We start from the raw sequence: 27,521 nt of genomic DNA, 5'->3' as shown, positions 1-27,521 counted from the left end.
ACTTATAAATCATGTCGTATATAACTTTGGAATTATTACTATCTCGAGTATTTTTTTTTCAAATTCCATAATATTATTTTATTACGAAACAAACACGGATTTTTCACCTACCTTTTTCTTATGTTGAAGGAATCGGTGTCTCAAACGAAAAACCATGAGTTGTTATCTCGAAACATGAGTTATTCGGAAAATCACACTTTACGGCATTCAACAGAATCCAATAATATCGACGGTTTAACAAAACGTGCAAATCACTTTTTTTTCTAAACCACTCGTTCAGCGCCAAAACTGTCACATTCATATCACACTGGACATTTTCAAAATCACACAACCACAATATTTAGTTTTGCCTGTCACCAAAGACTAGCCTTCTGTCGAAAAGATCAAACAAAAATATTATCACTTCACCGTTGCAATTGTGTTGTCTAACTCGCAATTTTTTGTCGTTGTTGTTGTTGTCCTTAATGGGAGCGCAATTATCACATCAGGTAAGTCGCATTTTTTCCTCTCCCTCTTAGAATCTTCACAATGAAAGCAAAACCTCGAAAGGACAGGGAATGTGATTGCGGCGCGAATTAAACCGGAATCCGGAGAACCGAACGATTTCACACCACGTATGTGTCTCTTGCAGACTACCGGGATGACGACAGTTTATGTGCCACCCTGCCGTGATCACCGTCAAGGAAAAGTGAAAAGTCTATTTTCTCGACAACATTTTCATTGCTGCTGCTGCTGCTGCTACTGCTATTATGGCTGATGTTGTTGTTGTTGTTTCTACTGTTGATGATGTTGCTGTTGATTATAACGGTATGGCGGAGAAGCTATTTTTAGTTTCTCACATATATTAGACATTTTTCTGTACTATGGCGGCTTTTGCACCGTGGACTATTTTTTTTTTGGCACACACTTGGCGGATGTTGTGCATTCTATCAGTGGCTACGCGATGAGCTCTATTGCGGTGGAATATTTAGCAGAGTGCAATGGCTGCTAAGATGTATGATTTTGAAAAATGTACAACCGTGTTTTGCCTGGGATATTTTGAATATTTTGAAGATATTTAGAATCCTCTCATGGAGGCGGCTGGTTTTCTGGTATTACGTGAAATTAATTGTGCGGTTTAGTTACTTGACCCAAATACTGTTGCTATTTTAAGTAATTGTTTCTAGAAATAACTGAATTTGTTTTTGGCGCATTCGAATGATAAAATTTGCCAAAAACAAGTACAGTGGAATCTCATACAAACTGCTAACCTATAGCTACATACAGTTTTCAGCAAACTTGTTGTAGTTACTTAACCATCAATTTTGAGCCATTTGGCAGACAATTATTTGATAACTGCTTTACAACGGGCGATTGAAAAAGAGCTTGAAATATGTTCTTTGTTTACAATAGATAAAATGGTTTAAACATTAAGTGTCACGAAAATAAGAGTACACTCAGAAAAATATTACAGTAACCGCAACCTGTTCCTCTTAGTCATTTCAACTATAACGACCATGATATCAGATTATTTACCATCTGTATTGTAATAAGCACTAGAATAAAAAATCTACTACTTGACTATACCATTTGTCTTTATGACTTTTCTGGCGTGGTAATTCTGACAATCATTAAAAAAAAGAACGAAAAACTCCCAATGACAATTACGAGTAAGGTGAAATTGAGCTTTCGGTCACCATAAAGTTGAGAAGTGATATAATCATGATTACCATGTGATTAAGAATATAATAATGTTACCATGAATAAACATATAGTTGGATAGAGATTGTCAAGTTTGAAAGCACTATACATATTGTTCATATCAACAAAATTTATGTAGAAAGAACATCGTCGTATAGTGTTTTTCAATCGACTATGTATTTTCTTAGTGCGACTATACAAATTGTCAATTTACGCGTCTGACACTTGAATATCTCTAATATTCGAAAAATTTGCTGAGTTTTTCCGTTAAGTTTCTGTGTGAATACTTCTATTAGTAATTTTTATATAACGTTTTTTTACACTTTTATAGGAACAGTATTATTCCCCAAGAAATTGTCTACAAGCGTTCAAAAACCAAGCTCTTGCGCTAACTAGTGAAGGTAATTTTATCATCATAGAAAAGTTGAAAGTAACGGATATTCAAAATCAAAATCAATTGCCAGAAGTCGCTCGTTTCATTGCTGAAAAAATTGGCTCAGAATCAGAAGTATGATAAATATTTTTTTTAAATTTTATAGATAATCTTACATTTATAAAGTTAAATCTGTGAAAAATGAATTAGAAAAATAAAGCAGGTTTTAATGTATTCTTGTTATTTTTGCATCGAAATTTCAATAAATATAACTTTTGAACATTTTTGCATGTTCGTATGATCTTCACCATTGTCAAATTAACCATAATTCCGTGTTTCGAAAGAACCAGATGTGAAATGTCGAAAATGCCATGGCACTAGATAAAGCAATAAGTACAATGTAAAAATAAGATGCTTTCACGGTTATGCTAAACATTTCAATTGTCGTAGTTATTCATACGACATACAGTTCAATATTACTATTCTAGAGCCAAAACCATTAATAGTAAAAGTGAGCTTGCATATTGTTACCATCATCTGGTTTTATTGTGTGCTGAAAACCACTATATTCGTATGGTTAAACTAACCTACCATATGGTAGCTGATACTATCTTATTTGTCTGAATGTATGTATTTGGAAGAATTAGGACGACGACACGACCTGAAATAGCAGGTAAGAAAAATTGTAACGAAAAGTGTCCATAAGCCGTTCACTGCCAATTACCAAATATTGATTACCAAACCACATAATTGGGACTCGAACAAAATAATAACGCAACATTCGCTTTTCGAGCATTGGCTTTACTTTGAGAAAACAATGAAACATAATTCGAGAAGTAATGTTGTTCACTGAAAGATCAACGACAAGAAACGGTGCCCTTTATGTTTCGTCTTCGGCTCGTCAGTGCATAACAGTTTATGTTGGACAGTTATAATACCAAGCAGTTCAACATAAATCGCTAAGCAGACATAAATTGTTCAAAACGATCATTTACCCAATGCCCAAAAAAGTTAGCCCCTAAATGACCAACACCTGAATCGACGAAGCACGTTTACGTTCGGCACATCAGTCAAGACATCACACTTCGGTGTAAACAAAATGTTCTGCAAATAACAGAAACTTTACATCTGTTTAGCGGGTTCAGGGGGTCTAAAACCAAGGATGGCTTTTATCGTATCAAAGAACGCTCACTGGCAACTCTTCACACGATTGAATCAGTGCCACCAAGAGAAACAAATATAATCGCAACAACAGAAACCAGGCATGGCTCATTTAACATAGAATCGACACCAGTGCGAGAGCGAATTACTCTCGATGACATTTCTGAGAATCAAAAGTTAGCACGCTGCTGTGGGGATCCTCTCTGAAGCAACAAACAGTCGCTTATTCTCGTTTCGCGATCCGATTCTATACAGGCAGTTGATAATTGCGATAGAATCATTTTACTATTGCCGCTTATTCTAACTATGTGCATATAACCTTTGTATATGTTGTGTCTATGAAAATATCTGTGAATGCTCTACACAAGGGTTTTGAAATATTGCAACCTAGTATGAGAATCATCAAGTTGAATCATCGATTCGATTTTCTGCGATAATTGTCAACTTGCGATTCTCTCTTGGGAAATTCCACACAGCAACGATCATTATCAGACTGTAAATTTTTTCAAGGGCCGTAAAATACTCAGATTATGGAGTAGAGCGAAGAAATGTAGCAAAATTCTCTCACGGTTCATGCATTGAGAGACTCGAGTTCTTGTAGCATCTTCTACCGGATTGAAAATATTGTATACAATATAGATAGCAATATAGCAGCTTCTGTCAAATTTTCGGCAATCACCAACACTGTCTAAAACTTTAGAAAAATCATATTTTATTGGTATTTTTCATAATAACACATTTCAAGGATGTTTTGTCGAATTTTTTCAAGTCAATCGAAGCAGAACTCTTGGGTCTGTGCGCCGAGCTCTTGCCTCTTCGCAGTATGAGATAAGAAAAGATAAAGGTCTATAATTTCCAGAGTTTTGTTCCGATAGGTTTGCAAATTTGACAAAACATCCATTTGTTTTAATATAAGAAAATACAAATAAAAATTTTATGATTTGACCTGCCCCTTTACACTTAAATGGTTTGCTTGATGTCAATTCCTATCCTTTCAATTTGAAAATGTGATTTTTGTTCGGTTACAAAAAAGAAGCTCTTGGCGTAAGGAAACTTACTAATCATTAAAATTATTTAACTCGTAGATTTTTACCTATGGTTAACGGATTTGTATCGACACCGTATAGAGATTTCTGATAACCAACGGGTAGATTTGGAAGATTAGAAGTGGAAATATTATACAAGATAAGAACTGCACTACAACCTTGAGAAACACCTGTTCGTGCGGGTAGCAATTTAGGTTTACAATTCCGATAGCTCACCTGGGTAGTACGGTCAGCTAAGTAATTTTGAATCATTTTGATCAAATAAATAGGAAACTGGAAATCAGATATTTTTCTATTAATCCTTTGTGCCAAACACTGTCGAATGCTTTTTCTATGTCTAGAAGAGCAACTGCAGTGGATAACCCAGAAGATTAATTTGTTTTTATCATGTTCATTATTCTAACAAGAAGATAAGTAGTTAAATGTTCAAAACGAAATCCAACCTGCTCTGGTAAAAATACATTGAGGTATTTTTACACGGTTTTTTCACGCGGATTTCCGAAGTTACGTGTTTTTACACGAATTTTCAAAGTTATCCGTTTCTCTTGTTTTGTCTTAGAAATGTATGAAACGTCGAGATCTGGTGTTATCCCGAATTTATTTTTCAATTCAACTCTGTGACACTTTTTCAAAAAAAAATTGCATTTCTAAGACATTCTAAAACTCTTAGGGAAGTAAGCTAATGACAAACACTTGTTGAAAATTTTAACCAATAGTCTCAAGGCAAAATAGGGAAAATTTTTATTTTCAACTATTCTGCGCCAAATCGTCCATAAATGGAACGACCCCGTTCGATTGGCATAAAACTTTGCAACTTTGTGATCGGTATGGCAAATAAAATATTTTCCACTGGTCTAGAGATTTCTTTCATTCAAGACTATTTTTTAAAAAAGGCGTATTTGTTTTAAGCAAGCTTCTACGGAAATTTTGTCTAAGAAGAAGTTGTAGGCATCAGTTGAACTTTAAAAAAATACACTGAAAAAAATTCCGATTTTTCAAAAAATCATAAATAAAATTATTTTTTGAAGATTACTAAAGTAGTTACTCCATCGTAATTTTTTTTTCATATCATACCACAAAAAACGTTAAGTTCCAAGGAAACTAATGAATATTTAAAAAATATAAAAATGTTTCCCGAAGAGAAACTTTTTGTGGATTTTAAAAAATCGCAGTTTTTATAGGAATAAATGTGTCCGAGTAATCAAATATTATTCTTCAAGCTACGCTCAATGAAAAAGTTAGTAGAGAGCTACTTCCTAAATGCAGCCTTTTTCGAGATAATTGAAATAAAGCAGTGCTTTTTCTTCGATTTTGTTTTCAAAATATCTCGAAAACAGCTGCTTGCATTGTTTTGATGTCAAAGAAAAATTTATTCGAAATTTCATGAGGATTATAAAAATAATAAATTTATCGATGCAGCATCCAGACTAATTTTAAAAAAAGACGTATTCTCATGATATATAATTTTTTTCGATTTAGTTCCTCATATATCTCGAAAATAAATGCATTCATTCTTATGAACTTTTTCATTGAACGTAGCTTGTAGAATAATATTTCATTACTCAGATATACTTATTCCTATATAAAAATCTTTTTTAGAAAATCAACAAAAAGTTTTTCTTCGGTAAACTTTTTTATAGATCATCCCTCCAACTTTCTTTAATATTCATTAGTTTCCTTGTAACATAACGTTTTTCGTGGTATGATAAGAAAAACTATCTTACGATGGAATGACTAAGAATTTTTAAAAATAAATTTATTTCGTGAAAGCTATAGATTTCGAGTTATAATTGTTTAAAAATAATGTTGCTTAAGACACATATACTTTTCTCAAAAATTAGTCTTGAGTGAAAAAAATCTCTAGACAAGTGAAAAACACTTTATTTGCCATACAAATGACATATGCAAAGTTTCATGCAAATCGAAGGGTGGGGGTCGTGCCAATTTTCGTAGAAGCTATAGATTTCAAGTTATAATTGTTTAAGCTCTATTAAAGATTTTCAAGTTTCCTATTGATTGACTTAATTTCATCAAAATTAATCTTGTAACAATACTTAAGTTGAAATATGATCATATTTCAATGAGGCTTAGTTTTCAATAGTTTACAACTCAGTTCGAGCTGGCATCTCATCAGACACAGTCGACAATTGCTTACGGTCGAGACGATAGAAACAAAGACAATACAGTGTAGTGAACAATAGAGTGTACGAAATGGGCAAATACGATTTAACAAAGCCTGAAACTTGGCCTACAAGGCCAAATTCAATTTGTATTGATTTCAAGCGCTGCAAAGTTAGGCCAGCAGCAACCGAAATTGAAATCTTGCTTAAGGAACGAATGCATCTAAACGTTACTGATGTAAGTGAGATTCAATTCAACAAGGCGTCTAACTGTGTGTACATTATGTTCAAACGTGAAAAAGATGCAATTGCATTTGCTTCGGTTAATAACGGGGTCCACAGTATTGATCATGACAATGTTAAATATAAAATCCCTGTGTACATGGTGGACAATGCCATAGAAGTACGCGTGCATGACCTTCCCCCGCAGACCAGCGAGCAGTATGTTCGGGAATGTATGTCGCAGTACGGTGAAGTTCTTTCCATCGAAAGGGAAGTATGGCGGAATTTTTTTCCGGGTATCCGGAATGGCGTGCGAGTAGTACGTATGAAACTACGTAAAGCAATTCCATCTTACATCATTTGTGATCAAGACGGGATACATCCGTGTAAAACGCTGATTACGTATGAAAATCAACTGGTTACATGTCAGTTTTGTGAACAACCTGCACACTACGGCAAACCTTGCACTGAAACTGCAAAAAGGACATCTTTAAACAAAAATAAGGACAACCGTCCAACAACGGAAACTAGTGAGCGCAGTACTTCTGTTGTACCATCAAACCCACCAACAACTGCAAATAATGCACAACAAGGCGCGTCTACAGCAACTAACAACCAACCCAAGAATGCGAATTACAAGGAAAACAAAGAAAAAACGGAAACCAACAACGATACCACCGATGCGGCAATGGAGGACGAGACGAGCCACGAACAAAGTGCCCCTCACTCATCGCAAGATAAAAATGGAAGCTCCTCTCCCCCTAGAAAAAGGGTGACAACGAGATCCAACGGTAAAAAATTTATTTTATCTAATAAAAACATGGCTCATTCGGCCACGTAAAGCTTGTACGCAAATTGGCCTGAATAAAAAAAATTTTTATAAAAAAAAACAAAATAGTTTACAACGTTCAAATTAAAATTGTGAACACTCAAACTGTTGAGCAAGTTTTTGAGCTCTTTCGCTGTTTGAGAGTAGGAATTGGTTTCCGAGCTTCTTAAGAACCTTGGACAGTTTCCATGTTGTTTGTTTTGAAGGTTAAATTGTAAAAAATCGCGTTGTACGAGACCGTATTGCACTCCACAATTTTTACGTATAATGTTATATAAAACTAATTCAATAGGAATCGTTTCATTTGTTTATTTTACTTATTTTGTTTATTTTATTTGTTTTATTTATTATATTTATTTTGTTTATTTTATTCATTTTATTTATTTTATTTATTTTATTTATTTTATTTATTTTATTCATTTTATTTATTTTATTTATTTTATTTATTTTATTTATTTTACTTATTTTATTTATTTTATTTATTTTATTTATTTTATTTATATTATTAAGTATTTTTGTTTTAGTTATTTTATGTATTATATTTATTTTGCTTATTTTATTTATTTTATGTATTTTATTAATTTATTCATTTTATTTGTTTTATTTACTTTTTTATGTTATTTATTTCGTTTATTTTATTTATTAGGAACGGGGAAAACCCATTAGAGCTGAAACTATCCAATCTCTTTCTCCAAAGCCATAAAATCTCCTATATAAGAAACCTTTGAATATTCTTTTTATCGCTTTTCGAGAGACATGGCAATAAAAGTCTTGAGAGCAACTGTGAAATAAACGACACATACTGAAAAATGGTTAATTATATTCGTAGTTGGCACTGGCACGAGAGATTCGTAAGAATGAATGACAACGAAGACTGCGACAATGGATGTCGAAAACCGGAGATCAGAACAATCAATATTGGATTGTATTAAATCAGCGATGAAAACAGCCTTGTAAACGTTTCTACGAATAGACAGCGGACTCAGCTCGATAAGTCGACAACGATCTTTATACCTTGGAAGGTTCCACGGGTTTCTCCATGGTAGATTTCGAAGTGCGAGCCTTATGAATTTGCGTTGAACAACTTCTATACGATCGATATCAATTTAATGCGATATAAGGACAAATCTTGTTTCGTTAAAAGAGTAATTTCAGAAAAGCGGGATAGAATGGAGACTGGATTGCTGACTGAACGATTGCTTAGTGCTTTCTTGCGGAATAAGATACTGAGGGGTAATGTAGAATATAGAACCTCACAACCAGTCGGGTTACATTGTGGATTGTGTTTCATTGAGTCCGGTATCTGGCTTTATTTGATACATTTATGTTTCCTAGATGATAGATTTTTCAAGAAAGTTGTCAAAATTGCTGGTATAAATTTTGATTCCTTGCACTACATTAAAGCGCGTTCTTTTGTAATATTTGTCATATCGGTGACCATCCTAATTGATTGTCTTAACCGATGGACTTGAAAGTTATGTCGTTTAAACAAAAGCTGATAGCGACTGCGATACTTGAACCGAACATAATTGATCCAATTATGTTCGGTTCAAGTATGTCCGTTAATCGACTGAGCCACAAAAGCACACTATTTGATAGTTGCTGTGTTTATTAGAAACATAAATATTCAGATATTTCCGTGTCATTTTAAGAGACCTTACAAAACAGTTTTTTTCTTGAACTGGTGTATGTGATTTTTTGTTGGGAAAATTGTAACCACAAATAGGGTTACAATTTTCCCAACAAAAAATCACATACGTAACGAAGGGAAAGGAACTAATATACTACCTAACTAACTAATATAAAGAACGAATCGATTAAATTTAACATCGCATTGAAACTGCTTTTAATAGTACAATCTATAGTTCTATATTTGTGAGTCTGTGCGTTAGAAATCATAATAAATTTAGTTTCTGTAATATTCAATAAGTCATAATAATTTATTTATGGAACTTTTGTTGTGTTGTGTTTGAACTGACATCCACCAAATAAAATGCTCTAAGCTTCGAAAATCCTGTAAGTAGCCTGCACCTGAAAAACTGGCTATAAAGCATTTCAGTTCTGTACTTCTTATTTCCAATCATTGACATATTTATTGTTCCCATTTCCGATGCTGAAGGTAGACATCTTAAGGGAATTCGTACGATAGAACCACACTCTCAAAACAGAGAGCATATTTGTTTTTGTCAAGCATTCTTCGAATATTTGTGTTTGCTATCAGGTTTCTTCTGGGAAACGTTTTCCAATTTTACAACGACTTCACCGGCTCGTATGGTGTTCGGTGCACCGTGCCAAGTTGGGCCGCCATGAGCAATGTCGTCATTCGAGGCGATACTTCATCGTTTTCCTTGGAAAGTTCTGTGCTTTCGAATTGCAACCGACCGGGATGGTTGTAGTTGGGTGCACGAGCGAGATAACATCAGGAAAACTCTCGTCCTCCCAGATCATGAGAGCGAGTGGGAGCTGTTTTTATCTCGTACACCAAGCGTCACCACCCACTCATCCATTCACACGGGGCACGGTTACTGCTGATGCTGCTGCTGCTGCTGCTGGTGTCGATTCATGAGTGTTCTCCTCTTCGGTCGATCGTTTACTGTATGTCCACAGACCGAACATCTGTGTTGGTGAAGGTTCAAGAAGATATTGGACGGAAAATTATGACACGAGTTTTACGACAAATTTTTCTTCTTCAATTTTCTTTATAAAATTTAACTGCTCAGGAAGTATAATTCTGCGCAAATCAAAACGACACGCAAATCAACAATAGATCATTTTTTAGCAGCAACAAAAACAACATCCACCAAGCACCAAAATAGAATGATTTCAAAGTTGAATGCATCGAGAATCAATAGCTTTTTTTTCACTGTAGTAGAACCCGAACGCATTAGAACTTTATCTCCGCTATTCGCCCGAAAGATTCTCCTCCATTTGGCACTGTTTCATCTTTATAATTACATCTCATTTACTTCCCAAAACCGTTTTCACTCGATTGTGTCTCTTCAACCGTTCGAAGACACCGAAACGCGTTCTACTGGGGCTATTTTAGTTCAGATAGCGAAATCAAAACCGGAAAAAACTACACAGAAACCAGACAAACATGTAGGAGGCAGATAGCACGGGAAACGAAATCACCTCCCCCTTCGCCACACGGTCAGTCACTCAGGACTAAGGAAAATAGAGAAGAAAACGAACAAACGAACGAATGAACGAACGAACAAACGCAGACACGCACTTCAATGGCAACCGCACACGGCCAAGATCGAGGAAAAACTGGCGACTCTCGGGCAACCGACGGCCGAGAAAATCACGGAAAAGTGAACCGCGCCAGTAGTGAAACCATTCGGTACGGGCTGTTAACCACCAACACCCCCAAATCTCGGTCGGTAAATTTTCATCGTTATCGCCGTCGTCGCCGTCATCGTCGTCGTCGTCGTAGTCGTCGTCAGTAGGTGTGTATCGTATGCGATGGTGGTGTGTGATGAGACTGTCTAGGAACCATCGTTTCCCGCATCCTATGTGCGGGAGAGTGATGGACCAGGACCGTGCTGCCAGATGGTTGGGTCGTTTTTTGCAATGGAATGTGACGTTTGGAATGACGATTCCAAACAGAAAAATATATGGGTTTTAAGTAGTATTTTCTGAACCATAACCAAAGTTAGCGAAACTTTGTGAACGAATAGAAATTGTTCGGGTAAACCGAAAGAATCACTTTCTGTTAATTGGTTTTTGTAGGATAGATGGGATTTTTTTCAGAACTCCCCAAATTGTACAAAACTAGATTTTTTACGATTTATTTATTTATTTACCTTGAGTTAGTTTGAAATTTTATCAGTATCTAACCAGGAAAACAGATTCAAAAAAAGTGGTGTGATAATGCCTTTCTCTTACATCAAAACAGTCTCGTTAAAATATTGTTGGCTCATTTTTGACACCAATTCATTCAGATTGAATCGAGAGAGCATGACTCAGCGTTTATGTCACATATTCGGCATCATTTCTCAAGCCAAGCGCTTGACATTTGCGTTGCCTTTTTGTATGAGATAAATTATGCTAATCTAAATAAAACACATTTTGTCGGTTACGTTACTTATACCATTATATTTCTGGAATCGGAAGTGACAGCTTTTTGATCTTTGAACTTGATCAATAGTACAATAGTAGCTTTCAAACAAGCCTGAATTTGTTTAAATCGGTTCTGCCATCTCTAAGAAAAATGAGAGGCAAAAAAACAATGCGTTTTGTCGGTTACGTCGCTTATACCATTAGAACCATAAATCACATCCATTTGATCTTCGAACTAGATCCACAATTTATTAGTGGCTTTCAAACAAGCCTAAACTTGTTGAAATCGGTTATACCATTTCTGAGAAAATTGAGCGGTAAAAAAATCTTTCAAATGTGCACACACAGACATTTGCCAATCATCGAGCAGCAATTCAAATACCTTTCTATACTGCCCATACTCGCATATCTGTCCCATATCGATTTTCGCCAATTTTGAGTTAGCTTGAGGAATGAAATCTATCCTCAATATACTCTCAGAAATTGCAATAAAAGTTGAGGGTTTGTTCAGTAAAATGTGAAAAAATATCATTTCATGTCTGTCCCATATGAAAAGTACCCGCATATCAGTCCCATTCAATGCAAATTTCAATAATTTCATTTGTTGCAATATTGGAATAGCAAAGGTGTATTACCGATATTTCATGTAATAATACCATGATTTAGCATTAGGTAGCACAACAAATCGAAAAATTCGAAAATAAAATTTTAATCGTCTTTTTCTCGACATGCCGATTTTCCGTATGGGACTGATATGCAAGTATGGACAGTAATAGAGAAAGGCAAAATAATCGAACACAAATATGGAAGGGTATTTACAAAAAAGTTACCGCAGATTGGACTCCAACCCTCTATCTTCTATCCCGAGAAGAATTGACCAAAAGCTTACCCCGGAGAGGAGAATCTACGGGTTCGAGTACCGTCTTTGGGGTAACTTTTTCGCAGTTTTCATTTCATTCGTAATGTCTTTTTCGAACCTATTTTCCTCGTTAGCTAATTTTAATAATAATTTAATTTAATATTAATTTTTTCTTGTTCCAACGTGCTGTAGTAAAACGAGCTGAGTAAGGCTATCGTTTTGCTGAAGAAACCAACCGTAAATATTGAGTTAAGTTGCCAAACTTTAACCGATCATTCGATTCGATATTGGGATAAAGTGAAAAGCTTCCAAAAACTTTTCAAAACTAGCTCAAATGTTGTAATAAAGTTCTCACATATATTTATTGTAAGTCGAAAAAGGTACAAAGGATATACATAAAATTTAAATAGTAAGCAGAATTGTTTAGAACTAAACCCGTTTGCTACAAAAAATGTCTTTTCGACCTTTTTTCGACTTCTTTTTGGGCCGGTTAGAAGGGGTTAGAGTTAAGTTTATTGAAATTTAGCGTGACGTAATTTGTGCCTGACGCCTAAGCAGAGATGGGTTATGAAACACACCGGTACGTACATTAAGTTAAATATTGAATACACAGTAACAAGTGTGCAGCATTTAGCTACGCTATTTCAAACACGCTATTCAAACGATGTGCTTGTTGTGTTTTCAAGACATGCCAAATCCTGCGCTCCTGTTACTTCTATAAATCAAATTCATGAGAAATAGCGGTTTATGGGCTTAATATCAAAATAGTGCATGAACACCACCATCAGCATCAACCAGCTGGAAGTAAAACAACGTGTTTTGTCGTTGTTATCACTATTTGATGTGGAATTTATTTTTACGAGTTTCGCATTGCGTATTACTGTTGCGTAGGTAAAGTTGTAAAATAAACATTATCAATGTCATTACGATCCAAGCTTATTATTTCCATGAAACCTTCATCTAGTAATCATTTCTCTTTAACTAGTATTCAGTGAAGCGTGAATCGGGCACCGGATGGCAACATCTGTTGAAACTATTTAGACCGTGCCGTACCAAAACCGGAATCTTTCCCAGTTCTGGAAATAAGGAGTGTTGAAGAAGCATTTCTGGAAGTTACAAATTGACAATATTCATGGGGGGATCAACGATTTTGGACGTAAATCTATCGGCACTCATGTCTGATCTATCAGGAATCATAACTAAAGACTGTTCCAGAAAGTATGGACGCACTTTGATTTCGCTGTAAATAATTTACAAGTGTTCGATATTCAAATTTTATTCGATATACTGATAATATTAGACTACAACAACAGAATATTATTCTCAACATTTGCTACTTAGCCATTGTAGACTAGCTGGCGCACGTTCTTACGAACGTTCCTCATTAAATTCCGTACAGACTTCTTGGCGACAAGTTTTGACACCTTTTTCCAATCTTTTTCGAACTGTTGAATAGTTTCGGCTGCCGAGACATGTTTCCTAAGATGTGCCTTCGTTAATGCCCAAAATTCCTCAATTGGTCGAAGTTGTCGGCAATTTGGTGGATTCATGTCTTTTGAGACATTTTTGGTAGTATACCATTCTACCGTTGATTTCGAGTAGTGGCAAGAAGCAAGAACTCGCCAGAAGGTAACAGGATTATGCAGTTCAAATTTCCAGCAAAAATCGTATTGTACAGCTTTCGAACCCTCGGCCTGATCGATGCTTCTTATTTCTTATTTATTGTTTTGGTTGTTTCTGCTTCTTATAGGTTTGAAGATTCAAACGTTCTTTAGCACGAAGAACATTTGACTTCGAAGTGCCTACTTTTTTGGCCACATCCCGAACTGAAACCTCCTTCTTTTGCTCGAACGCCTTCAGTATACGTTTATTCAACTGAGCAAGACCTTTTTTCGACCCGTTTTCGGTTTATCCAGTTTATTCCTGATTGCATTTTGCACGGCTTTTTCACTTACTCCTTCCATTTTTACTATCTTTCTCAGTTACAGTCCGCGTTCTGTGCACCATTTGTACACAATTTTTCGACGTTGTTCTGCTGAAAGTCCACGCATTTCCAAACAAACTAATGAAAACGAATAAACAACTGCACAAGTGGTTAGAGAAGAGTGTAAACAACAGGACGCAGCCATAAAAATTGACAGATTCTAAACCATTGCGAAATGGCAGCGGTTTTTGGTTGCGTCCATACTTTCTGGGACAGTCTTTTATCCGAAAAACTGAATTCTTTAGTTCCGTGTTTAACTGTATCATTCATCGATTCGTTGTCCTCGTACCTAGTATGGTCGCTACAGTGCTATTTATGGCGGTCATTATATGCCTTCAACCATCTTCAAGAGTCGCTGCGCATAGCTGATTTTTCGTTGGTGGTCTATACAAGTGACTCCTGCTAATGGGCATAACGATCTGCAGTTGCTTAATGTTGAGTTTCGGCGTTCTTGTGCAACAAGCGTAATGTTCCGTCGATAGTTTCGAGCATATATATAAATGATAGTTGTCCATATATTTGCGCAGCGGTTTTTTCGAACATTGATGACGTCTCGAAGAAGAATTTCCGTGTGACGCTGAGCAGTGACATTTCAGCCCTTATGAGACCGTTGTCGTTTAAGGCCACATGCAGGCTTTCCAATCCTATCACAAGCCTATCTGAGTCATTATGTCACAGATGACGAGCTTCACATCTTGCCAAGGACCACAGTCGTAGGTTCGTTCCAGCTGAGCGTAGAATGCTTCATTCTCTTCTGTACGTTGATGATGCTGTTGTTAAAAAACGGCCTTCAATCTTCAACATACACACGCTGTCGCTGATTGGTTCCCATTCCATCACGCAATGGCGCAACTTGTCCAGTACTCTGAAGCCAGTTTCTAGTACACAAGGTGTACCACCCCTCTGGTATAAGGTAGCCGCTCGATGCCCGCACTTCCATTCACTTGGTGAAATAATGTTACAAATCGAAATAAAACTGACTGAGCAGTGTTTATAACATGACCTCTGTTCTGTACATTTACCTCCTTGAGTTTCTAATTTGTACCCTTATATAAAAAATAAATATGTGTTCCACATAAAAACATTAAGTGCAAAAACCGGACAATAAGTTTTGGAACATGGTTTGTCATTTATGAAGAATCTCCATACTAAGCTGAGTAACTATTGTAAAGACATCAAACAACTCAGATCAACCGTTATAGCATAATAAAAGAAAGTCAAATCATATTACGACCACTAGCAGCAAAGCAAAGCAAAGTCCTGGCATTACATTCCTTCCGTGGAATTTGGCCTTTCGTTGTTCGGTAAATATACCAAGCTGTTGTTCGGTAAATATACCAAGCTATTCATTGTTCGGTAAATATACCAAGCTATGGATAAACCGGTCGAACCAGGTGGTTACAGAAGCGGCCGCTCGGTTATTGGACGACTCTAACTGCTTCACCTTATGTCTAGTACTCGCGATGAATTCCAAGTTTCGATGCAACTTTGCAACGGGGATTCCGACTCAACTAAGGCATTACGGGTGGTTTACAAAATTGCTTGCGAAAGGCAGCCGCTTCCGACAGCAGGTCGAGTGTATTCAAAGCTAGGTGCTCAGTTAGATGCATTAACCCTAAAAAGGTACATTTACATTCGTTAGAAAACGCGTCAAAGCAAACCGTGTTATTTGATTTGAGATTCTGACAGTCACGTGCCATATCAGCACATTTTTCTCGAATTCCGTGTAGGTGCAAACCCGGAAAACCAGTGAAATCACTAAACACCAACAACTCAAAACTATCCTATCGAGCAGCGAATTTCAACCATCGCTAGGAGAAAAAAAACAATCTCACAACCGCGCTAGAATGGATCCATTTGTGACGTGCCATCGTTGACGTTTGCATCGCAACAAACCACGTGCTTTGCTGTTGAGAAAGCAGAAAATAATATTCGTCCGTCTACCCATACATGTACACGCTCGATTGCGAAATTCACCCCAATGCCTTCCATTTGTAGTGGTGTTATCTAGTTTTCTTTCCAAAGAAAAGTGAAAGCGCCTTTTCCTGCGATTAGTGCTCCTCGATGCTGACGTCATTCGGTGTTGCCCCCTTTTCTGGTAGCCAGTGCGTTTGCGTGAAATTCACGTAAAGTGATTTAGCAACTGCGAGCTATTTTTATAAGGATAATACACTGTAACGACGGCGAGTAGTGACGTCAACAGAGATGCAAATTTCCACGAAGCTACAGTAGCTACAGTGACGTTGGGTGAATCGGAACAACAGAGACAATGTTTCGAACGTGTCAAATACGTGACCACCTGGGAGATGATAGTATCTGCCATCGACTTTGTCTCACAGCTCACGTTTGGGAACGTTCACTCGACATTCAATATTTTTCGTAGGGTAAATTCTCATAAAGTGGCCATCATCCCAAATAAAAAATTTGTTCTATTTGTTAAATGTCGTGCCTTTTGTTTGACTCATTCCATCAGTTTACCTTAAACTGTATTTCGTTGACAACTATCTTTTGTGATTTCTTGAGGGAAGTGTTTCGTTGGCTAAATAATTTATAGATCTAGAGTGTTGAGAGGGTTCATATACTTGGACACCATCTGGACGTTTCTCGTGGCATGTCACTTGGTGGTCTTTTTTCCGTAATGGTAAGATGTCAAATCCTTCCAAAATGCAACGATACAATTGTGTTGTATGCGAAAAGGTAGCAGACGTTTTGGTAAGCGCTTCTGCACACTTCTTCCCACGTTGAAGGTCCTGGTCGTGATGTAAATGTCAGTCAAATTATATTTCTTTCTTTTTACAGTAGTTGTTGTTTAAACGAGTCGATTAAGTATATTCAACTATTAACGAAAATTTTATGACTCCACTTACAAAGCTAACTTATCACTTGAAGATGAGCTTTACATCAGTGTTCTTGGTTAATTATCATTTAACCGAATTTTTATTTGACCGTTCGGTGTTCAGTAATGTGATTTTCTATGGTCTGTAAAAAACTACCGAGCACTTCGAGCTGTTCAATGATATAAACAAACGGGAAAATCGATGAACTTAGTTTTTTTACTTAACCGAAAATTTCTGTGTTTTTCCAAGAAACTTTATTTTTGTCTTTGTTTATAGGTAGGTAATATAAACCGACTTTTGTTCGGAGCTCCGAAAACCCCTAGTGTTATATACTATTCTATTTATCTCTACTAGATCGGGAAATGTCTGTGATTCGTTTGAAAGCAACTGTCGGATTTTAAATCAAGTTCGACGATCAATTGGCAGTTCCTTCCTAATCCGGAGATATAATGGTATAAGTGACGTAAACGACAAAACGCGATACTTTTCAAATACCGTGAATGCTGTCGAATTTACGAAGTAAGAGTTGAGTCAAAAAGTATCAAGAGTTATTATTTTTTGAAAAAATAAATTCGTCAAAAATCCCTACCCGAGCGTTTGAGTGTTAAAGTCGTTTCGGAAAACAAGTTGACAACTTCCGGTTCATCAATATTTCCCAAAATCGTAACAAATCGGTATTTTCGGAATGGGATAAATGAATGGATGAAGGAAAATCCAAAATCCAAGATGGTCAAGAAGGCGACTTCCGGTTTATAGATATTTCTCAAAACCCGTAACGAAATGGGCATTTTCTGAACAGGATTGATGAATAGATGTTTTTAAACCATGATTGAAGTCGTTTCAAAATTCGAAATGGCGACTTCCGGTACAACGAAAAAAACGTAACAAAATGGTTGTATTCAGAACTTGATTGAAGAGAAGATGTCGGAAAACGATCTTTGAAGTCGTTTAAAAATTCTAGATGGTGACTACCGGTTTATAGATATTTCTCAAAACCCGTAACAGAAAGGGTGTTTTCCAAACGGGATTGTTGAACTGATGTCGCAAAACTATGATTAAAGTCAAAATGGTAATTTCCGGTTCATCGATTTTTTCCAAAAAATGTCACAAATTGGATATTTTTGGAACGGGATTGAAGAGAAGATATTGGAAAACGATGTTTGAAATCGTTTAAAAATTCAAGATGGCGACTTCCGGTTTATCGATATTTCTGAAAAATCGTATCAAAATGGGTATTTTGGGAACGAGATTGATGAGTAGATGTCAGCAAACGATAGTTGAAGTCGTTCCACAATCCAAATTGGTGACTTTCGGTTGATCAAAATTCATTACAAACCATTACAATATAAGCATTTTCGAAACGGGTTTGATGAGTCGATGTCTCGAAACGATACCTTAAGTCGTTTCAAAATTCAAGATGGCGACATCCGATTAATCGATAATGGTCGAAATCAGTAACACAATTAATAAGTTATAATTACAGTTCAATTAGTCGGAGGACTTAAATCCTCCGAACGTACCGAAACTGCGACCAATCGAAAAATTCTGGCCCATCATAAGGCAGGTACTAAGAAAACATCCTATCGAAGTAAAAACGGAGGAAGATAAGAAAAAATGGAATCACACACAAAACAAAATGTTGGTCCAAACTTTATGCAAGACCTTGTGAGTAGTGTTAAGAGGAAGGTTCATTCATTTGGGTATGATATTGAAATTCAATAAAGCGAACATGGGAAAGTTAAACAATATAGATTCATTCATATATATATATATATATATATATATATATATATATATATATATATATATATATATATATATATATATATATATATATATATATATATATATATATATATATATATATATATATATATATATATATATATATATATATATATATATATATATATATATATATATATATGAATGAATCTATATTGTTTAACTTTCCCATGTTCGCTTTATTGAATTTCAATATCATACCCAAATGAATGAACCTTCCTCTTAACACTACTCACAAGGTCTTGCATAAAGTTTGGACCAACATTTTGTTTTGTGTGTGATTCCATTTTTTCTTATCTTCCTCCGTTTTTACTTCGATAGGATGTTTTCTTAGTACCTGCCTTATGATGGGCCAGAATTTTTCGATTGGTCGCAGTTTCGGTACGTTCGGAGGATTTAAGTCCTCCGACTAATTGAACTGTAATTATAACTTATTAATTGTGTTACTGATTTCGACCATTATCGATTAATCGGATGTCGCCATCTTGAATTTTGAAACGACTTAAGGTATCGTTTCGAGACATCGACTCATCAAACCCGTTTCGAAAATGCTTATATTGTAATGGTTTGTAATGAATTTTGATCAACCGAAAGTCACCAATTTGGATTGTGGAACGACTTCAACTATCGTTTGCTGACATCTACTCATCAATCTCGTTCCCAAAATACCCATTTTGATACGATTTTTCAGAAATATCGATAAACCGGAAGTCGCCATCTTGAATTTTTAAACGATTTCAAACATCGTTTTCCAATATCTTCTCTTCAATCCCGTTCCAAAAATATCCAATTTGTGACATTTTTTGGAAAAAATCGATGAACCGGAAATTACCATTTTGACTTTAATCATAGTTTTGCGACATCAGTTCAACAATCCCGTTTGGAAAACACCCTTTCTGTTACGGGTTTTGAGAAATATCTATAAACCGGTAGTCACCATCTAGAATTTTTAAACGACTTCAAAGATCGTTTTCCGACATCTTCTCTTCAATCAAGTTCTGAATACAACCATTTTGTTACGTTTTTTTCGTTGTACCGGAAGTCGCCATTTCGAATTTTGAAACGACTTCAATCATGGTTTAAAAACATCTATTCATCAATCCTGTTCAGAAAATGCCCATTTCGTTACGGGTTTTGAGAAATATCTATAAACCGGAAGTCGCCTTCTTGACCATCTTGGATTTTGGATTTTCCTTCATCCATTCATTTATCCCATTCCGAAAATACCGATTTGTTACGATTTTGGGAAATATTGATGAACCGGAAGTTGTCAACTTGTTTTCCGAAACGACTTTAACACTCAGACGCTCGGGTAGGGATTTTTGACGAATTTATTTTTTCAAAAAATAATAACTCTTGATACCGTTGATCAATTTCGATGCGTCCAGTGTCAAAAAAAAACAGATTTTCTTCTAGTCTATGCTGACTCATACGGAACCGCAGCGGTCTAAAAACATCGGAGTTATTCCAGATCGCGTTGGGGTATGTCTGTTCTGCCGTTAGAAGTTTTTGATACATAAAATTTTATATAAGTATGGGATTAATACGGAAATTGTATAAAATGTGAAGGACTTACTAGAGCTCATAATAAATACATTTTTCATAAACGTTTTTAAATTGTGATTCTGGCACTAGGTTATATGAATGTTGTATATTTCATTGTTCTAAATGAATGATAATACTTTTTTTTTATAATAAAATTTTTATTCTGGCCTTTTTGCGTAAAAGCTTTACGTGGCCGATTGGCTTACATTTTTATTACTTAAAAAAATTTCTTTTTTTGCTATTGGATCTCGTTGTCACCCTTCTTCTAGGGGGAGATGAGTTTCCGTTTCCATCCAACGAGGATCGGGGGTCACTTGGTGTGAAGGAAGCACCGTTGTCCTTTGGTGTGGTTGTCTCCTTGTCCAGTTTATCACATGGGTTACCGTAGTGAACAGCTTTTTGGCAATATTGACATGTGGTCATCTGATTGTCATAGGTAACAAGTGAATTGTACGGAATTCTTGTATCTTGACCGAAAATCACATAAGAAGGTATAGCCTTCTTCGAGTGTATGCGTAATAATCGTACGCCATTTAGAATACCGGGGAAAAAGTTCTTCCACTTTTCTTTTTCTATAGAGAGAATCTCTCCGTATTGGGACATAGTTTTAGGAATATATGAATCGGTGACGGCTTGAGGAAAGATCATGCACACGCACTTTTATAGCACTATCTTCCATATATACTGGAATGTTGTACTTAATGTTTTCGTGCTTCACATAGTGCACAATGTTATTGTCTTTAGCGAATTGAATTTCATCCAACTCCTTATAAAACTGGATGTAAACAACATTATTCGTCTTATTGCATTGAAGTAAATGCACACGTTTAATGTCAAGATGCATTTGCTCCTTAAGCAAACCTTCAAGTTCTCGTATCGAATTTAACACTACCTGAAGTCAACAACAATTGTATTCTTTCGTGTCGGCGGTAGATTTTGTTCGTTTGGTTCGCTCATTTCGAGGTCGTTCTATTGTTCACTACACAATACTGTACTTGGTTTCTTCCGTCCCGAACGTAAGCGGTTTTGTTATATCGACTGACTTGGATGAGATGTGAAAGCGAACTGAATGATAATAATTGGATTGTTTTCATTTAATTCACTCTATTGGTAAACAAAGCCGAACATTACTAGCATTATAAACGTCAGTTACCTTAGAAAATGAATGATTTCTTATAATACCCATTTTATTGTATTCAACTCGTTGTTATTTCTACACAAAACTCAATGCATAAATTCGTGTCAATTTTTATATTATATGTAATTTTTACTCTTTATCATACGAAACAGAAGCGCGCAAGTAATATAGAAAATTTTGAAATTTTTTTCTTGTTTCGGTTATTTCAACTAAAGTTTTATAATTTTGAGTTTCCTTCCCATATTCTTCGTAAAATTTTGCTCCAAACACTATTTTTCAATTCAAAAATCATCCCAAAACGGAAAAGTGACCAGTTATATTTTTCAAAAACCAAATACAGCTCGGCAAAGCAAAGTTTCAAAATTCTAAGAATACTTAGTTGTGAGAAATTTAATCGCGAAAACTTGTTGCTTTTGGTTTTTCGAAATTGTATCTAGTTTCTAAATAATTGATTAAAAACGCGACGCGCGCACCTCGCTACATTTCACCTTAATATTCTAGAGGAATTGCGATCGCGGGTGTTTCCGTGTAAAATATCGGAAAAACTTGATTACACCACTGGGTGGATTAAAACAGGTTTTTACCTCAAACAAAATTGTTGCCAGGCGAGAGATGCGACTGCTGCTGAAACGTTCATACATTATTCATTAGATCGTAGTACTAGGAAACTGAGAGTCTTCAACTTAAGTTCTAATTGTACAAACTTTGCTAGATTGATGGACAGACAACTAGAAAAGGGAAAAAACATTATTTAATTCTACATCACTCACTAAAAAATAAACACTTCATCTCTGGTTGCTCATTGAATAAAATATTCGCACTCGAATATTTCACATATTCTTGGATTTACTAGTATACTTAATTTTTTAGTGCATCTGACTGAAATTGTACCATCTTTGTATGGACATTTACTCATAAAACTGAACGAATCATCATGTAGATGAGCTTCGGAATGTTAACGGGCTTTCAGTATTGTTTTATAATATTGAAAACATTTACATTTTTGTCACTCAAACATTCATGTTATTCATTTTATTCAATAAATAATAAACAAAAAGATTATCGCATTTTCATTTCCATCTGCCACATCTGCTAAGGTATCAAGCTGTCCGCAAGTCATAGCTTGCTTTGTGATTTACTGTTTTAACATACCTTAGGCTAAACACATCACTCCATAGATAGTCATCTAATCTACATTGTCCTTATCTCTCTAATAACGGTTGAATGTACCAACGTTCAATCAACATGCCATGCCATCGATTTCCAACTGGTCTAATCTAGTTCTTCTTGATGTGCGCGTGCTGTTTCCGCCCGGACGGATCCGCCGAGCATCCCCAGTCCGTCCGTGGCACCCACCGTTTCACGGTAGACGCGCAGCTCTGGTGGGGAAACATTTCTTCGAATACCTGCCGGTAGTAATAGGCCTCCTTGGTAGGTGGAGTATTGATCGGGAATTGCTCAGCTGCTCCGGCAAATTCTTCATCGCTCACATGCGACGCCGCGTATTCTGTGATCGTGTCAATCCAACTATACCCGACACCATCGGAAAACTGTTCCTTCTGGCGCCACAGGACCGCATCCGGGAGATAGTTGTTTGCAAATGCTTCTCGCAAAATGAACTTTTCCATTGATTGAACTTTTCCGTTTCTCTTGATGCACGGCATTCGATCTTCGGGTCGGATGCTCATCACGTAGTTGACGAAGTCGGTATCCAAAAAGGGTACACGAAGCTCCAGGCCCCATGCAGCGGTTGATTTGTTGGCTCGAAGACAATCGGCGTAATGCAGGTCCATAACACGCTTGACTGTTTCCAGGTGGAATTCTGAAGAGTTTGGTGCTTGGTGGAAATAAAGATAGCCACCGAGAAGCTCGTCGGCACCCTCACCGGAAAGTACCATTTTTATACCTTCACTTTTGATTAGTCTTGTTAGCAGGAACATTGGAATCGAACAGCGCACTGTGGTTATGTCATAAGTTTCGGTGTGGAAAATTATATCGCGTATGTAGTTGAGTCCTTCGTCCACCGTAAAATACACGTCGGTGTGGTCACTGCCAATGTAATCAGCTACCATTCTACTATATTCGAAATCTGGTCCACCCACCAGACCGACACTGTAGGTTTTCAGTCTATAATCCTGACCGTGGCGCTTTCTCATGATCTTCGTGGCAATCGAGGCGATTAAGCTAGAATCCAAACCACCACTGAGTAATGCACCCAGCGGAACATCGCACTGCAAATGTGAAAGAACTGCATCCTCCAATCGCATTCTCAGTTCTTTCAAGTCGACCGACATAGTGGGTATCTCTACTAACCAGTCCGGCTGGAAATATTGCTTCGGTTCCATATTACGTCTTGATCCATAGAACATGTGTCCGGGTGGAAAAATTTTGATCTCAGGACACTTCTCCACTAAGCACTTCATCTCACTGGCAACCCAAACATTACCTGCCAGATCCGTCCCGTAGTACATCGGAATTATGCCGATAGGATCTCGTGCCATCAGAATTCGATCATTCCGTTTGTCATACAAAACAAACGCAAACATTCCCCGAATGGTTTTCATCAGTTCAGCAACACCGAAATGTTCGTAGAATGCCATAATGACATCGCAATCACTTCTTGGAACGTACGTTTCTTCGTCAACATCCAACGCATTGTTTACCAGCTTAGCCATCGGGAGATAGTTGTAAATTTCTCCGTTGGCAACCAAAAGTACCGTTCCATCTCGGGACACAAATGGCTGGCTCCCGGTTTTGACACCCAGGACGCATAATCTTTCCTGCACCATCACCAAACGGGCCTCTTTGTCCTCCACCAAACCCGTATAGTCCGGTCCACGATGTCGCTGTTTGCTCGATTGTCGGAAAGCCAGTTCCCGGAGTGATTCGGTACGATTGCCAGCCCGGCGAAGAATCGAACTGCTACCATCGGCATCGGGATGTTTCAGGAATATCGAAAAGATTCCACACATTTCTAATTTTTGTTCTAACTTTACACAACCTCAGAACTCGTTTATCGGTTTTGCTGGTAGAAAGTCAAAGTACTGTTTTTTGTTGTTGTTGCTATTGGGTATTGTTTAATTCGTTCCTATTTCGACTGTTGAAAGGACACTGGTTGGAAGTAGCAATGCACCGCAAGCCTTTATAGGTCTTTATAGCACGATGGCTAGCACAGAATGCGCGAGAGAATCCGAGAAGCAGCACGTGCTTTCCAGTGTCGGTTTGATGGGAGAGCGTACCAAAGGCTGCTGTTGCAACGATTCCTGAAATCGATAATGTCTATGGCATTAAATATACTCGCTAATGATGACGATGTCACGAATATAGTTTGATGCAGAGGTGGAAATAAGCCCATTTTGCGCACGACAATGTGAATCAAGATTGGCGATTGTGAATCAAAAAACCGAATACCGCGAATTAAAAAATTGTGAGACAAAACTAAAATTGCGATTATTTTTTAAATTGTAGGCACTCTATATTACACAGAGTAGCAGCAGACTTTATGCATATGCATAAGGTTAACGAGGTTCGAGTGCTCTAGTCGCATGAGAATAGGCGTCGCACCATGTGCTGATTAACTCTCCGATAAGTCCCCGATCACAATATACCATTTATACAATTTTATAAGAATATTAAACCCTACATTTTTCGACAGTTGTGTATTCCGAGATTGGTTTAATTACTTTCCTTTGCGTACGGCACAATTGTTGATGATTAGTCTTTCAAAAGCGAGGAAAAGTATCTGTAACTATTCAATCATTCTAAAGATTTTTTTATCTACTTCTTGAATTGCGATTTTGCTCAACACCACCTTAAAGTTTATTCAAAATTGTTTGCGTGGTCGTACATAAAAACCATTAAAATATAATCTTGAAATAAATATAGTAATTACGTTAGTAATTTTATTATATTAAACTACTTTTTAAACCTAATCATATCGATAATGGGAGTAATTTTCGAATGAATTTTGATTCTGAAAAATATTTTAATAGACATATTTTATCGAACTTAATTCTTCAAGATAAAAATATCTGATTTCTACACAATCAGATTAAAACATAAGGTTCGTCATCAATATCCAGTATTCAAAAATCTTTTAGATCTCAAACAACTTGTAGGTTAAATAGTGGGTTGCAAGCGCATACTTTTAATTAATACACCAAACGACTTTGAATGGATAACATTCAATACGTATAATGAATCCCGCAGCCGAGGGAAACACGTAGAAAAATTCCATGCAAAAATCAACCTATCTGCTCTGAAAGTACCGACTAAGATTTTATTCGGTTATCACATTCAAAGTTTTTTGTTCGGTTCTTGCATTGAAAATATCTTTAAACGTTTTCTGCTCAGGAAAGTTCAAGTCCGTTTTTAGCACACAAAATATTAATTCGGTTCAGTTATTCAAAACTTAAAAGAGGTTTCAACGATAAGTTGCACATATCAACCGTTCATATAACACTCAATCACTCTTTGGAATCTGCTATGTTTCAAACAGTATCACTCACAGCGACTTTTTGATAAAAAGCTTTGGAAATTAATGTTTTATTTATGTGTATTCATGGTAACTTGAATATGTGTATTAGACCGCAGAAAACTTTTTTGTTGTTGTTGTCACGATGTAAAAATCTAAAATTATTGTGTCTATACATCCAATATGGAACAAGTATCGATCGATTCCCACGAACTAAACATAGCTATTATGAATTGAATTTCATTCAGATCCAACCGATTCTGTAATTCCCGATTATGTTACTTTTAACTTTATGGTTATTAACCTCTCCGTATCAGAAAACTCCACCAAAGAAAATTAAAACTGGCAAATAAATGAACACAAAAAGGTTATAAATCTTCAGAACTGGTCTCGCACATACATTTCAAGTTACCTTCTAATACCTTCGTCGAATAATTTTTATGCTTTTTTGATGGAGCGCTTTACTGATAATATACGAATATTTTAGGTATAATTTTTTAAAATATTTGCATCTAACTAGAAAGCTATAGCCATATGTAAAAGATCCTGAAGTTGAATTCTTGAACTTTACAGGCAGTGAAACTGTTAACTTCGAAGATACTCTTGATTAAAAGCTGGAAAAATCAAGATCAAAAAATCATCAAACCATAATCATTAGCGAAGATGATCGCCTGTGATCTTTCTGTGTGTTGATTAGTGATCTTTGAATCACATCGATCAAAATCAATACTGATCTTCCGTCACACAAAATCGTTAGTGATTTTGACCTACTATTAGCACAGATTCCGGTAAGATCAAATCACTAGACGATTCGATCAGCTATGAGCATTGTGAAAGAAAATCATATATGAACAAGATCAGATATGAGTGCCGATTGATTTACGTCTAATATCGTTGATCCCGATGAGTATGAAAATTAGCGACAACAGTAATCCTATAGGAATTTTTAACTAAGGATAACGCGTATCAATGAGAATTTTAAAATCGTAGAAAAAGTGCCAATTTTGTATTTTTGGGAAGTTTAGTGACGGGTGATAAGTAATACTAAAGGAGCATGTACATCAACGATTTTTGTCAATGAGGGTGCTCAAATTGGGAAAAATTGTCAATTTGTAACTTTCAAGAATGCTCCTTTAACAGTCCTTATTACCAGAGTGGGGCAAAATACCGGTTTTGTTACGGTACGGTTTATGAAGTTTCAACATATGTTCTCGTTTGATAAAACCCGTGTTCGATTTTGCAATCTATTGTTTAATTTGTAATAAAATTAACACTAGCCAATAAAATGCTATTTGAAATTAATTTGATATATAGAATTAACAGGAGCGCAGTATTTGGCACAGCGTTTGAATTGGCGTAGCAAAGTCCTGCACTCCTGTTACTTTTGTGTATGGCATTCAAGCTAA

General features: G+C 36.2%; 2 protein-coding genes across 9 annotated transcripts in view; both read right to left on the bottom strand.

The window, feature by feature from the left end:
- Positions 1-10,732, bottom strand: part of LOC131427337 (uncharacterized) — a 50,521-nt gene extending 39,789 nt beyond the window's left edge. The window contains exons 1-2 of one of the 8 annotated variants that reach the window (XM_058590426.1): positions 10,664-10,732; positions 112-371 (exon numbers count right to left, since the gene is read on the bottom strand). The gene's annotated coding sequence lies outside the window, so the exon portion shown is untranslated. Of the gene's footprint in view, positions 1-111; positions 372-10,386 lie in introns of all 8 variants that reach the window. The other 7 variants (XM_058590423.1, XM_058590420.1, XM_058590422.1 and 4 more) reach the window with 7 other exon arrangements.
- An 11,909-nt stretch (positions 10,733-22,641) lies between these two features.
- Positions 22,642-24,796, bottom strand: LOC131431098 (probable asparagine synthetase [glutamine-hydrolyzing]). Its single transcript, XM_058596596.1, has one exon. The coding sequence runs from the start codon at positions 24,611-24,613 to the stop codon at positions 22,919-22,921; it is 1,695 nt and encodes a 564-aa protein (XP_058452579.1). The 5' UTR covers positions 24,614-24,796; the 3' UTR covers positions 22,642-22,918.
- Between the last annotated feature and the right edge of the window lie 2,725 nt (positions 24,797-27,521).

Source organism: Malaya genurostris, chromosome 2 (assembly GCF_030247185.1).
Source record: "Malaya genurostris strain Urasoe2022 chromosome 2, Malgen_1.1, whole genome shotgun sequence".
In the NCBI taxonomy this organism is placed as follows: domain Eukaryota; kingdom Metazoa; phylum Arthropoda; class Insecta; order Diptera; family Culicidae; genus Malaya; species Malaya genurostris.
This window is presented reverse-complemented; position numbering and strand designations above follow the sequence as displayed.